Source organism: Chamaea fasciata, unplaced genomic scaffold (genome assembly GCF_029207755.1).
Source record: "Chamaea fasciata isolate MVZ Bird 193981 ecotype frontalis unplaced genomic scaffold, bChaFas1.0.hap1 SCAF_4, whole genome shotgun sequence".
Lineage (NCBI taxonomy): Eukaryota > Metazoa > Chordata > Aves > Passeriformes > Sylviidae > Chamaea > Chamaea fasciata.
This window is the reverse complement of record NW_027094089.1, coordinates 6,514,347-6,527,581: the sequence shown is the minus strand read 5'-3', so window position 1 is coordinate 6,527,581 and position 13,235 is coordinate 6,514,347. Positions and strand designations below refer to the sequence as shown.

The window sequence follows — 13,235 nt, the reverse complement described above, 5'->3', positions numbered from 1 at the left end:
TGTATGTGTCTTTGATGGGAATACTGAAAAGGCTGGATCTCAGACTTTGTTTTCCAGCAATGACTTTTACATGTGAATTCACATGATGTCATTCACCTGTTTTACCTCTGGTTTTTTGGACATAGCTGAACCCCTTTTACATCAACAAAAAGTTTATTACTAAGAGATCTTTCTATTACTGTCTCAGGAGGAGGACATCTCTCAATTAATACCCAAGAGTTGGGTGGGAAAAATTTTAAAAAATACAGAGAAACAAAAATCAATGTCTTTTCCCTGGATTTTATGTTCTCCACTCATACAAATTAACCAGAAAAAGTCAGTGCCAGGGAATTAAGTTTATTTTAAAAATTCTCCAAATATGAAACCAGCAACTGGTTTAAAATGTTACAAACAAAATCAAGCTGTCAGCATCAGTTTTCTCAAAGATCTAATGGGCGTGGGTCATTGTAAGGAGCCAGGCATCTAACAATGCCCTTTGGTGTGTAACGGGTAGTGTAAGTTGTTTCAGCATCTAGGAGATGCTTTGGGCCTGATCAGACAGGTTTATAGGGTCACATAACTGTGAGTGAATGAAGCCCATGATGGGTCCAAAACGTAGTCAAGAAATCGACTGATTTTGCTGGGAAAATCTGGAGCATGAGTGATAAGTTTTGGTCCATTCCATAGCCAAGGCTTAAAGTTTTCCTTCACTATAGAAGAGCTATTAAATGGTTCAAGTAATTTGATTAAGCTGGGCCAAAGATTGACACATCTTGGCCGGCTTTTCATTTGGGTGCTTCCAATGATTTGGGTGCTTCCAGTGTGTCCAAGTAGTGGTGTGCAAGTCCATTTTCTCCAGAGGAGGAAGATATACATCAGATTTTCTGGTGAATACGGGAGGCTGTAGTCAAGCTTTGTGTTTCTCCTGAAACATTGTACTGGAGAAAAGAAGACAGGGACTAGCTTTGTCTGGTATAGTTTTGGAAGCTTGGTTGGCTGACCAGCCCACCCCTGATAAGAAAATCTGTGTGTTGTGAGGCCATCAAATGAAACATAATTGACCTTGTATTTCTGAATTTTATGGACATAATATAGTCCATAATAGTTTCACCACAGAAGGTGGCACATCACAGAATCACTATGTCAGAAGACACTCTCAAGATCATCAAGTCCAACCCATGCTCTAACACCTCAACTAAACCATGGCACTGTGCCACATCCAATCTTTTTTTAAACACATCCAGGGATGGTGACTCCACTGCCTCCCCAGGCAGACTATTTCAGTACTTTATCACTCTTTTCATAAAAACTTTTTCCTAATATCCAGCCTAAATTTCCCTTGGTGCTGCTTAAGACCATGTTTACTCATTCTGTCAGTTGCTGCCTGGAGAAAGAGATCAACCCCCACCTGACTACAGCCACCTTTCAGGAAGTTGTAGACACTCATAAGGTCACCTCTGAGCATCCTTTTCTCCAGGCCATACACCCCCAGCTCCCTCAGTCGTTCCTCACAGGGTTTGTGTTCCAAGCCCCTCACCAGCCTCGTTGCTTCCTCTGGATGTGCTCAAGCATCTTAATGTCCTTCCTGAACTGAGGGGCCAGAACTGGACACAGCACTTGAGGTGTGGCCTCACCAGTGCCACAGGGGAAGAATGACCTCTCTGCTCCTGCTGGCCACAATATTCCTGATCCAGGTCAGGATGCCACTGGCCTTCTTGGCCACCTGGGCACACCCTGGCTCCTGTTCAACTGCTGTCACCAGTGCCCCCTAGTCCCTTTCCACCTGGACACTGTCCAGCCACACCGTCCCCAGCCTATAACACTGCAGGGGGTTATTGTGGCCAAAATGCAGGACTCGGCACTTGGACTCATTAAACTTCATCTTATTGAACTCTTCCCATCTATAATTCACTGGTTATCTACTCAAGGGGAGTCCTGCTTTTCTGGACCAGATTCCAAGGTTTGCAGCTTTGACTGGCAACAAGTTCCCTGTAGAAACAGTCATTGTGGACAATGGTTCTGTGGTAAAATTTGTCTTTTGATGGGCCAAACCCATTGTTTGGTCTGATCCACTCTATCTTTGGTTCATTCTGTAACACAGAGTCATCTGAAATTAAGGAGGAATCATATTGAAATGCTCAACTGAAATTCTTTGACAAGTTTAGCCATATATCGTATTATGATTATCACATTTTCTACTTCAATAAATATTTGTCTATGATGTAGTGTTCTACAAATCTTATTCAAACAGCAGCTGTAGAATACATTATACACTAGTGTGTTAAACCCTGGAAATGCTCTGCGAGATTGAATCAACTCATTCCTACAGAGACGGTGAAATACCATGAGGGAAGATTAAATAGTGTGCTCAGTCTCACAGAGACATTTTCTGCAAGTAACTGAGTGGGTGCCATCCTCATGCTCAGTAAACCAGGAATCATGGAAGTGTAGTATCAAGGCAATGACTTTGACCTACTTCAGACACCTTCCTGCTGTAGGGTTGCGTCTGGCTTTGAGCACAGAGTATGCCTGTGTCTGCAGTAGGCTGGTCAGATGTCTCACACAGCATCTCCAGGACAAGGAGAACCAGATGTCCACCATTCTACTCTAAAGGCTAAGCTGCAGTGCTACCCTTCCTCATTCTACCTTCTCACTTGGCCTGATGGCTGACCTGAATCCTCAGCCGCACAGCTGGGATGCTGCCTACAGCTTGCCAAGTTCAGAGGCTTGCAGCTCATCTTGGTCTCAGCAAACTGTGCTGTGTGGCATCTCCTTGGCCCTTGGCTTTGATCTCCATGGTGTTCCTGCTGTCAGAACAAAGAGAAACTGAGAAAGAACTTGCAACTCTGTCCCAGTCCTTCCTTATCAGAAAAACTGTGCTGGAATTTGCAGAACAAGTCTGCACTAATCTGAAACACTGAATTACATTGCAGAAAAAGTCCCTATTCCAAAAACCTTGCTAACTAAATTTATGACTAAGAAAATATTTTAGGTGGTATTTTAGGGACATGCATATGTTCCTTTCTTGACAAGATATCAGGGAAATAAATGAGGCCCTGTAATCTGAAAAGATTTGTGCTGTCACACTAGAAATCTATAGCAAAGCTGCCTAACTCTCTGACCAGTGCTGCAGCCAGAAGAACGTAGTCTTTTCCCCTTACTAGTAATTTTGTGCAACTTTCCCTAGAAACCATTATGGTTACCGCTAAGAAGTTGAAATAGTAGGAAATTAAATAGTCTTGGAGCTAACCCGAAGGGGGATTTTTGTTTTCTTTTTTAAATTTTCCTTCCTTTCAAACCACACTAAGAGCCATGAGCCAAATAAGCTTCCAGCTGACTGCACAGGAAGGAAGCCTAGAGGTCAAAGTACTATAGAGTAAATGATGCAATTAGAATATTTGTATTAGGATCTTTGAACTCTTCAGCCCAACCAGAATTTGGCATGCCTGTTTCCCTTGAGAGGTAGGAGATGTCCAGGTATCACCAAACTGGTGAGATGCTGACCTTGTGCCCATACCTAAAGTACATCATTTTCCTGGAGAAACAGTCCAACACAGTGAACCAGGAACATACAGAGATGCGTTTTTATAGGAAATGCATGCATAAAGTGTTTAAAATGAGAAGCTAATGAGATTCAGACCACCTGTAAGAAGAAGTTTGTTCAGATACCTCACATTTCAGCTGCCAACCAAGATTTACCAAAAAACTTTTCACATTCTCCCATCATCTTTGTTGGAGAACACTCTGTGCATTTTGGATGTAACCACAACTCTTGCAAAATATTCAAAATATGATAAGCAAGTCCATCTGTCTTCAATCTTTAAAATTTATAAGCTCTATGTGTTTGAAGATCTCATAGGCGTTATAAATTTATTTTACTTAGTGTAAGCCAGCAGTGCTACTATTCCTTCAAAATATGTTACAGTTTTATTGTAACTCTAATTCTTAACCATAGATATTAATGGTTTCCCATGTAGCACAATCTTGAAAACATTAGAGGGTACAAGAGGGAATGCAGGATATGAACCATATGTTATTGGAGGGTTAGGCACAATTCCTTATAACCAAGCAAGACTAAATTAAAATTAGATTATACATCTGGAGATAGGCAGAAACAGCTACGTGTGTAGCCTGGAGGAGATGAGAATTTTGAAACTTTAAGTTGCAAAGTCATCTGACATGAATTGTGGTAAGCAATAGCATCAACTTAACCCTAGAGTGTTTTTTGGTATATGATGTGTTTAGTGGAAAAGAACATGACAATACATTAGGAAAGGTAACTTAATACGAAAGCAGCACTATTTTAGACGCTGTTCCAATATTTCAGTTATGATAATTAATTGAATACAATGTTCCAAAATTTCATACTTGGGTAGGTGTGCTGGTTTTGGCTGAAGTGGAGTTAACTTTCTTCACAATGCCTGGTACAGTGCTGTCTATTGGATTTGTACTGAACACAAGAGTTGATAATATAGAGATGTTTTTGTTATTGCTGAGCAGGGTTTTCACACAGCCAAGGCCTTTTCTTCTTTTTGTCCTCCATGCTGGTGAGGATGTTGGGAGTGCTTGGGAGATTGGGAGGAGACACAGCCAGGAAAGGTGACCCAAACTGACCAAAGAGACATGCTAGATGATATGGCATCAAGCTCAGTAGGTAAAGTGGTGGAGAAGCAGATTGTGGACAGGCATTTGGAGTGATGGTGTTTGTCCTTCCGAGTCACTGTCACTTGTGATGGAACTCTGCTCTCCTGGAGATGGCTGAACACCTGCCTGCCCATGGGAAGCACTGAATTATTTCCTTGTTTTGCTTTGCTTGTGTGCACAGCATTTGCTTTCTCTGTTAAACTGTCTTTATTGCAATCCATGAGTTTTCCAGCTTTTACCCTTCTGATTCTCTCCCTGATCCTGCTCGTGGGGAAGTGAGCAAGTAGTTGCATGGGCTTGGCTGCTGTGTGGGGTTAAACCATGGAAGTAGGGATCACTAAAACCTAGCAATGCTTAGAGAATAGCGCAATGAAAACTTGCATTTTCTGTTGAACCTCGGCCTTTAAGAGAATGCATTCAGTATACAACGCGATCTTTGAGGGGGCTTGGACAAAGATTTCCATTTGTAATGTTTGGAAAAGTACTGTAAATTATAACCAAATGTGGCTGTGATACTTTTTATTAGAGCTCTTGAGTTACACTTAAGGTGCTGACCTAAACACTGAAAAAAGACAAAAATATACGTATGTTTCAGATATGGAGACGTTAAGGATATCTAAAGACAGAAGGACAGATCCTCCACTTGCACATTGCAGCCTCTTTATTGGTTTCACTGAAAGTATTACAATGAATACCATCTGGTGACATTGCCTACGCAAAATAAAGTGTTCAAAAGTGTGTAGATAAGAATATTTTGCAGCTGTGGGTCATAGTCTTCACAACTCAAATCATTCTAAATGGACATTTCCTGTGTGTTGTACAAACTGCAGTTTATGCTGTTGCAAACACGTAGCTGCAAACAAGCAGCAGTTAGAATAAAGTATAACTTTCAATCATTTCAGCCAGGTAATTTTAATGATACATTTACATGCCTTTTATTGCCCAATTTCTTTTATGATTTTGACTTCCAAGAAAAAAATTGTCTGTGTACATTGGGACAAATCTTTAATAATAAGCACCAGTCATAAGCTATTATATTTGCAGAGTATAATAAAATAAAAGACAGAAACACACAAAATTTATCTATCTGCCTACCCATGTTAGCTAGCTGAAAGCTGAGCATAGGGGAGGTAAAATCCTCTGACTTTCTACTTATGACTTACTACCAAAACTAGTTATTGTTGTAACTCTGTAACTGAAAGTTTTCTCCTGTGAATGGGGAAGACAATTTGTGTTGCTGAAGAGGAGGGAAAAAAGCTCCCACAAAGACACGCCACCAAGTTAGTTCAACTGCGAAACAAAGGCATAGTTAGATGCACAGTTCACCTGTTTTACCAGCAGGAGAGCTGGAGTGCATTGTGTGGCTATATTTCCTGTATATAGCTCTTGTACGTTCACAGAATAATTCTGAAGCAAACAGAAAGGGTATCACGCTTCATTAACTCCTCAGATCTAGGAAATTCTGTATATTTTGATGTGTGTCATCCACTGAATGTGTGGATCAGCTATGCAGTGTACCAGGAATATGTTCAGTACATCCTAAAGATGCTGTTGTTGCATCAACATACAGGAATTCCCATGGCCCTGCTTCTACCTTGGATTTCTATAGGCCTGTTAGATATGGAAAGGAGGTGAATTCAGAGAGATGTCAATGCTACCATTGACACAGTGCTGTATTTCCAATTATCTATTTCTGTCTGCATAGTTCCTGCACAGCTTGTTAGCATATGTATACAGAAGGAATAAAAACTGCACACTGTTTTGATCAGTCTTCTTAAAAAATAAAGTTATCTGTGAAATCCTGAACAAAGCTAGAAGGGCAGCTTACCTTTTTAAGTGGTTCCTATATCCATCTTGGTCCTGGGATTATGTCTCATCGTCCACAAGAGGCATGGAGATACCTGAGACATAAGGAGTTATAATCATGTCTGTAAGTGGAGGTCAAATCCATACTCTCATGTCTCTTTGACATGCTTTTCAGATGGTTTAGGTTTCTGTGACAACACTTCATGAGCTACATAATCTCTCCTTTGAAGAATAATTTCATTATTCCTTTTTTTTTGGTTCCAGAAAAAAAAATGCCCCTTTTTCTGGGGACAAAAAGAAACTAATACTTCCCCTTATCTCCACGAGCTAAGAAAGTTTGGATATGATACAAGCTGTTGGTGAAACACACAGGCCTTTTGCATTTGAAAACATGGACACTGCAAAAGGAACAGAGGCAGCTCTTGATAGAGCCAGCCAGGCCAGGTATCCCCTTCTTTCCAACCAGCAAGGGTAATGGCTTTACACAGACCTATCTCTGTTCTACAGTGGAATTACACCAGAAGACATAACTCCTTTTAAAGGGCACTAACTATAGCAGGCTATCTATAGGAAGCACAGGAGAGAGGCAACAACAGCCTTCCCAGACAACATACTGGACACCAGTTCAGCCCAGGTCGGGGAGGCAACATCAGAACAGTTTTACAGGAAAACACCAGTTGGGCAAAGAAACATCAGCACAGCCAGATAGTCGGTTTTTTCTCAGCTATTGCTTTAAGAGAGATACTTAAGATACTGGGGTAGTGTTAGTTAACTCTAGAACAACCTTGCAGAACCACAAGAAGATTGAGAAAAAGAAACTTTACCATCCAACATTCCTGAACCTATTTCACTGCCCAAATCCTTTAGTACAGGCCAGAGAGTTTGCTGCTTGACACAAGAAAATTCACCTTCTTACATCAGAAGTATTTCTCCACTGGTGTGCAGATCTGTTTAGACCATTGTCAGCTAGCCAGGAGAAACAGTCAGTATAGGAGCTATTCTAGTATTAATGTTGCACTTTGCTTCTGCAGCGATGATGAGTGGGCAAGAGCCTGAGTCTCTGAGTATGCCGTATTAGTGATACATTTTAGCAAAATATACAAGGCTCTCAAAAGTCTGTGTAAAGAGAAGAAAAGAGAATTCACACTGCAAAGTATTAGGTACAGTGGTTAAAACAGAAATGCAGAAGTAAAAAACAACAAAGAACATCAACGGGTGCTTATGTAGATTTCACACATGTTCCAGCCCCTTGGCATACTGTTTTCAGCAATCTAAAGCCAATGTATTTTTTAAGAAGGGTCAAGAAAAGACAAGCTGGAACACAACAGACATTCAGCATCCTCAGCAGCAGGGAGAACCCAGTAATGGAGAGGGTCTTTTTCAAGCCGGTCACTGCACACTTCCGTGTTTGAAAGAGTCAATATGTACCAGAACCAAGTAAGAGATCACAGGTAGGCAATACTTTACCAGAGTATGAAGTGTTTTCTGGCAGTAAGTATAAGAATGGGTAGGAGTCGGTAGAGTTCTGTATCAGGATGGGTATTGTGAGAGCTGGAAGAAGTCCAGCCAGATAAGTCTCTCTGAGTCACTCTCCATCATTTACCAGCCACCCTGGCTAACCAAGGAAGTCACAAAAGACTGGAGGTTAGCAAATATTACCCCCGTCTATACGAAAGGCTGGAAGGAAGATATGGGGAGCTATAGGCTTGTTAGCCCGACAATGGTGTCAGGCTAACACCATTGTGTTAGCCTGACACCATGAAGCAGATCATGAAGCCTGACACCATGAAGCAGTCATGAAGCAGATCATCTGGAGTATCAGTATAAGGCAAGTGTGAGACAACCAGAGGATAAAGCCCAGTCAGCATAGGTTTGTGAAATGCAGGTCCCAGATCCTGCTCGACCAACCTGATTGTTTTGTATGACAAGGTGACCTGGTAGACGATGAAGGAAAGGCTGTGGATGTGTCTACCTGGACTTTTGTAAACCCTTTGACACCACCTCCCAAAGCCTTCTCCTGAGAAACTAGATATTCCTGGCTTGGACAGGTGCTCTCTTTACTGGGTAAAGAACTGCCTGGATGGCTGGGTCTGGAGAATGTTAGTGAATGAAGTTAGATCCAGCTGGGGCCCAGTCACCAGTGGTGTACCCCAGGGCTCAGTATTGGGGTTAGCCCTCTTTAGTGTCTTTATCAGTTATGTGAACAAGGAAATTGAGTGCACCCTTACTCAGTTCGCAGATGACACCAAGCTGTGCAGGACTTTTGATCTGTCAGAGGGTCCGAAGGTTCTGCAGAGGGATCTGGACAGGTTGGATCTGTGGGCAGAGGCCAGTGGCATGAGGTTCAACAAGGCCAAGTACCAGGTCCTGCCCTTCAGTTGTGTGAGAGACTGAAAACCTGAAAGACGTAATGAAAACCTGAAAGGGCTAATGTCTCAAACATTTGAGAGAAGAGAAAAGGAATGTTACAATGCCAACTATATTAGACATGGTTAGAAAAGAGGGTCTCGCAGAGGCAGCATAGTGCTTCCCTCGAACCAGCTTCCTTATCTTGGGTAACTATTTTTAAAAGCAAATTTGAAACCATGAGACCATCCAACACCCTTCTGAAAAGTTCTAGAATAACAAAATGCACATGCAAGTACTAGTCTATAAATAGCACAACAGAGAGGGGGGCAAGGGTATGCACCCATCATCCATGTTCCTGCCATCAAGGGAAAAACAGACCAGAGGCAGAACTGGAGCCCTGGGTGGTGACACAGATCTGTTTTCTCTACCTCTATTTTCCTGTCTCTCCTTCTTCCTTTCTTCCTCTGCTTAAAAGTTTGCATCACTGTTGCTGCAAGTTGTTCTAAGATCACTATTGTCACATGCTGTTCAGAAAAGTTTAATCTGTGGCTGTCCAGAAAAGTTTAAATCATTGCTGCGGCAGACCTTTCAACCTACCGTAATATTTAAATCTTTCCTACCATAAATAAAACTTTTTAATTAATCACATGGTGTTGTTTTGCTGTAATTCAGCCCATGAGCACGATGAACATCAGTTCCCTCAGAGCAAGCAGTGCAGGACTGCCCTCTAGGAGCCTGACATGTTACAACAGCCACAGGCAGTGCTGCAGGCTGGTGGTGGTGTAGCTGGAAAGGTGCCCAAGGCACCAAAGAACAGGAGGATGCTGGTCAACATTGGCTGAACACGAGCCAGCACGGGGCCAGGCAGCCAAGGAGGCCAATGGCATCCTGGCCTCTATCAGGAATAGTGTCGCCAGCAGGACCAGGGAAGGGACCATTCCCCTATGCTGATCACTGGTGAGGCCACAGTGTATTTACTTCTGGGCCTCTCACTCACTACAGGAAAAACACTGAATTTCTGGAGTGTGTCCAGAGAAGGACAATGGAGCTGCTGAAAAGTCTGAAGCATGAGTCCTATGAGGAGTGGCTCAGGGAGGGGGGGTTGTTTAGACTGGAGAAGAGGAGGGTCCGGGGTTACTCTATCACTCTCTACAACTACCTGAAAGGAGTGTAGTCAGCTGGGGGTCAGTCTTTTCTCCTTGGTAGGATGACAACAAATGGCCTCAAGTTGCACCAGTGGGATTTAGAATGGATATTAAGAATGTCTTTATGGAAATGTGGAGGTGTTAGCTGTGGCAAGGTCTGGGTAGAAGACACTGGACATGGTGGTATCTCATTCAGACTTGGTTGTTGCTTGTACCTTATCTATGGTACAGCCTCACGCGGTGTGAGCTCTGTCTAACAAGACAAGAAAATGTCCATTACTACTTTGTTCCAAGGACTTTTAAACAATAAGCAAAACCAATTAAAACCCAACACCTAAGTTATTTTTATTTATAACTCAACTAAGGATCACACAATGTCCGCACTGCAGTTTTCACTGACCAATTAGAAAAGATCACCCAAACCAGAGAAGAAGGAGGAAGAAGAAAGTGAAGAAGAATAATCCAGGCAACACCCAAATCCCTCCATATAGTCCCATATTAGTATTAATATACGGAATGTAGTATATATATATAGTATATTATATGCAGAATATTACTATTCTGTAGCCTAAAACCCTCAGCCTTAAATATTTCAACCTGTGACATCACACGCTTCTATACAACTACACACACATAGTTTCAGTGCTATCACTCAGTTTCGGAAGCCATTCCCACAGCCTCAAGTCAAAGGCAGTACCCCTCTGAGGGTCACCACCTCTCAAACAGAAAGCCTGATATTCTCGGCATCCAGGGTTCCAACATCTCCCCTCTTGTTTGAACCATGAACACTGCTTTGATTGCTTCATGGAATCTTTGTTGGACACATTGAAGTAGACAAGGCACAAATACCAGGATGATTATGAAGGCAATTAGTACAGAGACGCATTTTTCAAAAGTTCTCTCCACACTGGTGCAAAGCTCAACCATCTGAACACATCATCCAGCCATGACCCTTTCTCAATTTTGAGTTTGGAGATACCTTTCTGCCCCTGTGTCTGGTATGCCTGTGATTCTAATTGTCTTGTTTTCATATGTCAAATTGCAGGTCATTTGTGGTCGATCTCAACTTAATCTGTTGTATCCAAAGGACATGAACTTTCATATCTGCACATTTAGGTGATGCTTGCTGACTCACTATTGATGAGACTTGTTCCATTGCATTAGGTGGTAAAGCAACAGCCTTAGCTTTTGGGGTATTTTCTGGAATGATCAACGGAGCTCGTAAAGCTTGAGCCAAAACCATCGACTCTTCCTTATGATTTGCTGAAATTACCGTTGGAAAGACGATGAGCCCTAATGTGCTGCTTCTGTCTTTGCCTATAATCAAAAATTCTTGTCTCTTCCATGATGTTCTGATGACCCCTGTGGATATCACCGCATGATTTTCATTCATGAGATATGTTAATCTGGAAGCTGCCAAATTGCATTGCGCCCATGGCAGCAGCAGTTCTGGGTTGCTGGGAAAATGACAGACAGTCTTGAACAGGGAGTTTAATTTGGGTTCCCCACATATTGTGCGTCTTGAGAGGTCTCATGCTGATGAGTCATCGCCACAACTTGTGTCATAGCGCATTGGCATGTCATGCTTTTCTTGGAGTTTCCTGGCAGTGGTAAAGGTCTTCCATCTACATCCATCTTAGCGCACCACTGATTTGCAAAGCATCTCCCTTTTCCGCATCTTGGGCAGCAATTTGGAGCTCTTGAACTTTCTGCATCCTCTGGGCAAAATCTTTTTATATGTCCAAATTTTTCACATTTAAAAAATGGTCTCTTGGCAAGTTCTGCTGCCATCACTTCTGTGGAATTATCTTGTTGGGCAGTTGGGTGAAGAGCTGTAAGGGTTTTCTCCCATCTTTTATCTGCCACTTCTAAAACCTTCCCAAACTGTTCTCCCAAGATATTTGCTTGAATAGCAGCTACATGCTGTGGAGTGCCTATTTTGCTGCATGCCTCTATCATTTGTGGCAAGGTTGGCTGTGGGTCAGATAAAGTTCCAATTACATGTTTGCATTCTTCATTAGCATTTGCAAAAGCCAAGCTTCAAAGTAGATGTGGACATGCTACTTCATCACTGCACTGCCTCTCCACTGCTTGAGTGAGACAATCTGTGAAGGAAGTGAATGACTCAGTTACTCCTTGCTTGACTTCCATGTAATGCCATCGGAGATTCCTGCAGGTTGGATTTGCAGAATGGCTTTCTGAGCTGCATCTTTGATATCTGTGATTACCTCTTGAGGTAAATCTTGAATTTGAGCCTCTGGTCTATTATGAGGTGGATCGCCAGCTAATTAAGCTAATGTAAGAGCTGCATTTGGGCCTCCAGCATAAGTCTCCACTAATCTAGTAAGAGCTCTTCTCCATTTGACTTCCTACAGTATGTACTGTGCATCTGTTAAAATCGTTGTTGCAATATATCTGCAATCATAAGGTATCAAATCATAATTGCAGAATGTCCCTTTCAACAACTGCTTGAAGTACGGAGAACCTAAACCACTTTCTTTGATTGCTTGTCTCAAATCTTTGATGATGTCTTGTGTCAATGGTATCCATCTGGGAGGTATGTTTGGTCCAAAATATCTCACTGGCATGACCATTAATTGCGATGACGCCATGTCAAAATCTCCTTCCTTCATTGCTTTTCTTCTAATCTCTGCCCAATCAGTGATATTTGGAACGTCTCTTGAAGGATCTCTGGCATCGTTGTCTGCATTGTTATTTGAATTGATTCTTGAAACAGAAGGAAGTGGAACTAGTTCTTTGTTTTTATATTGTTGTGGGTTAATGTCTTGTGAAGACGCTATTTCTTGCGGTTTCAAAGCTGTGGTGACTCTTTCTCCATCTGTGTATATTACTTGCGATTGCCCTCACTGTCGCTGTACACATGTACTACGAGATGCAATACCAGAAGTGATCCTACGTGAAGCCGTAGCAGGAGGCTGAGCCACTCTTTGCTCACAAGATGGCACCGACGGAAGTACGAAAGCATTGTTCGCAGAAATGAGCGGTGCACCGCCCTGTTGTTGTACGGAAAAATACATCGAGTGCCGCCATTTTCTTGTACGGGGGAAGTGTGCAAGGCGACGCCATTTTGTGGGTTCGAGAGTTCTTGTGCGCAATCGCGAAGTTGAAATAAGAAGTCACTGAGGAATTCTCGCGGAATCGCTCCATGGTACGTGATTGACAAAGCAAAGGGTATGGCTATCGGCGCTACCGAGATCGCTGGGGGAAGCCAAGGTCCCGGGAAAGCCTGTGCAGTTTCCTGGGGTCCCGCTGATGTTTGGCAGAAAGTTGGCAGCTGTGCAAAGCCCCGCG

General features: G+C 42.5%; 1 protein-coding gene across 1 annotated transcript; it reads right to left on the bottom strand.

The window, feature by feature from the left end:
• Nucleotides 1-376: 376 nt before the first annotated feature.
• On the bottom strand, nt 377-13,010 carry SAXO1 (stabilizer of axonemal microtubules 1). Its single transcript, XM_066182247.1, is given in 11 exon segments — nt 377-427; nt 429-627; nt 629-720; nt 722-963; nt 966-1,069; nt 1,903-2,086; nt 2,734-2,786; nt 6,508-6,535; nt 6,538-6,583; nt 6,585-6,651; nt 12,880-13,010. Coding segments are annotated over 11 exon segments (1,197 nt in total).
• Nucleotides 13,011-13,235: the final 225 nt, after the last annotated feature.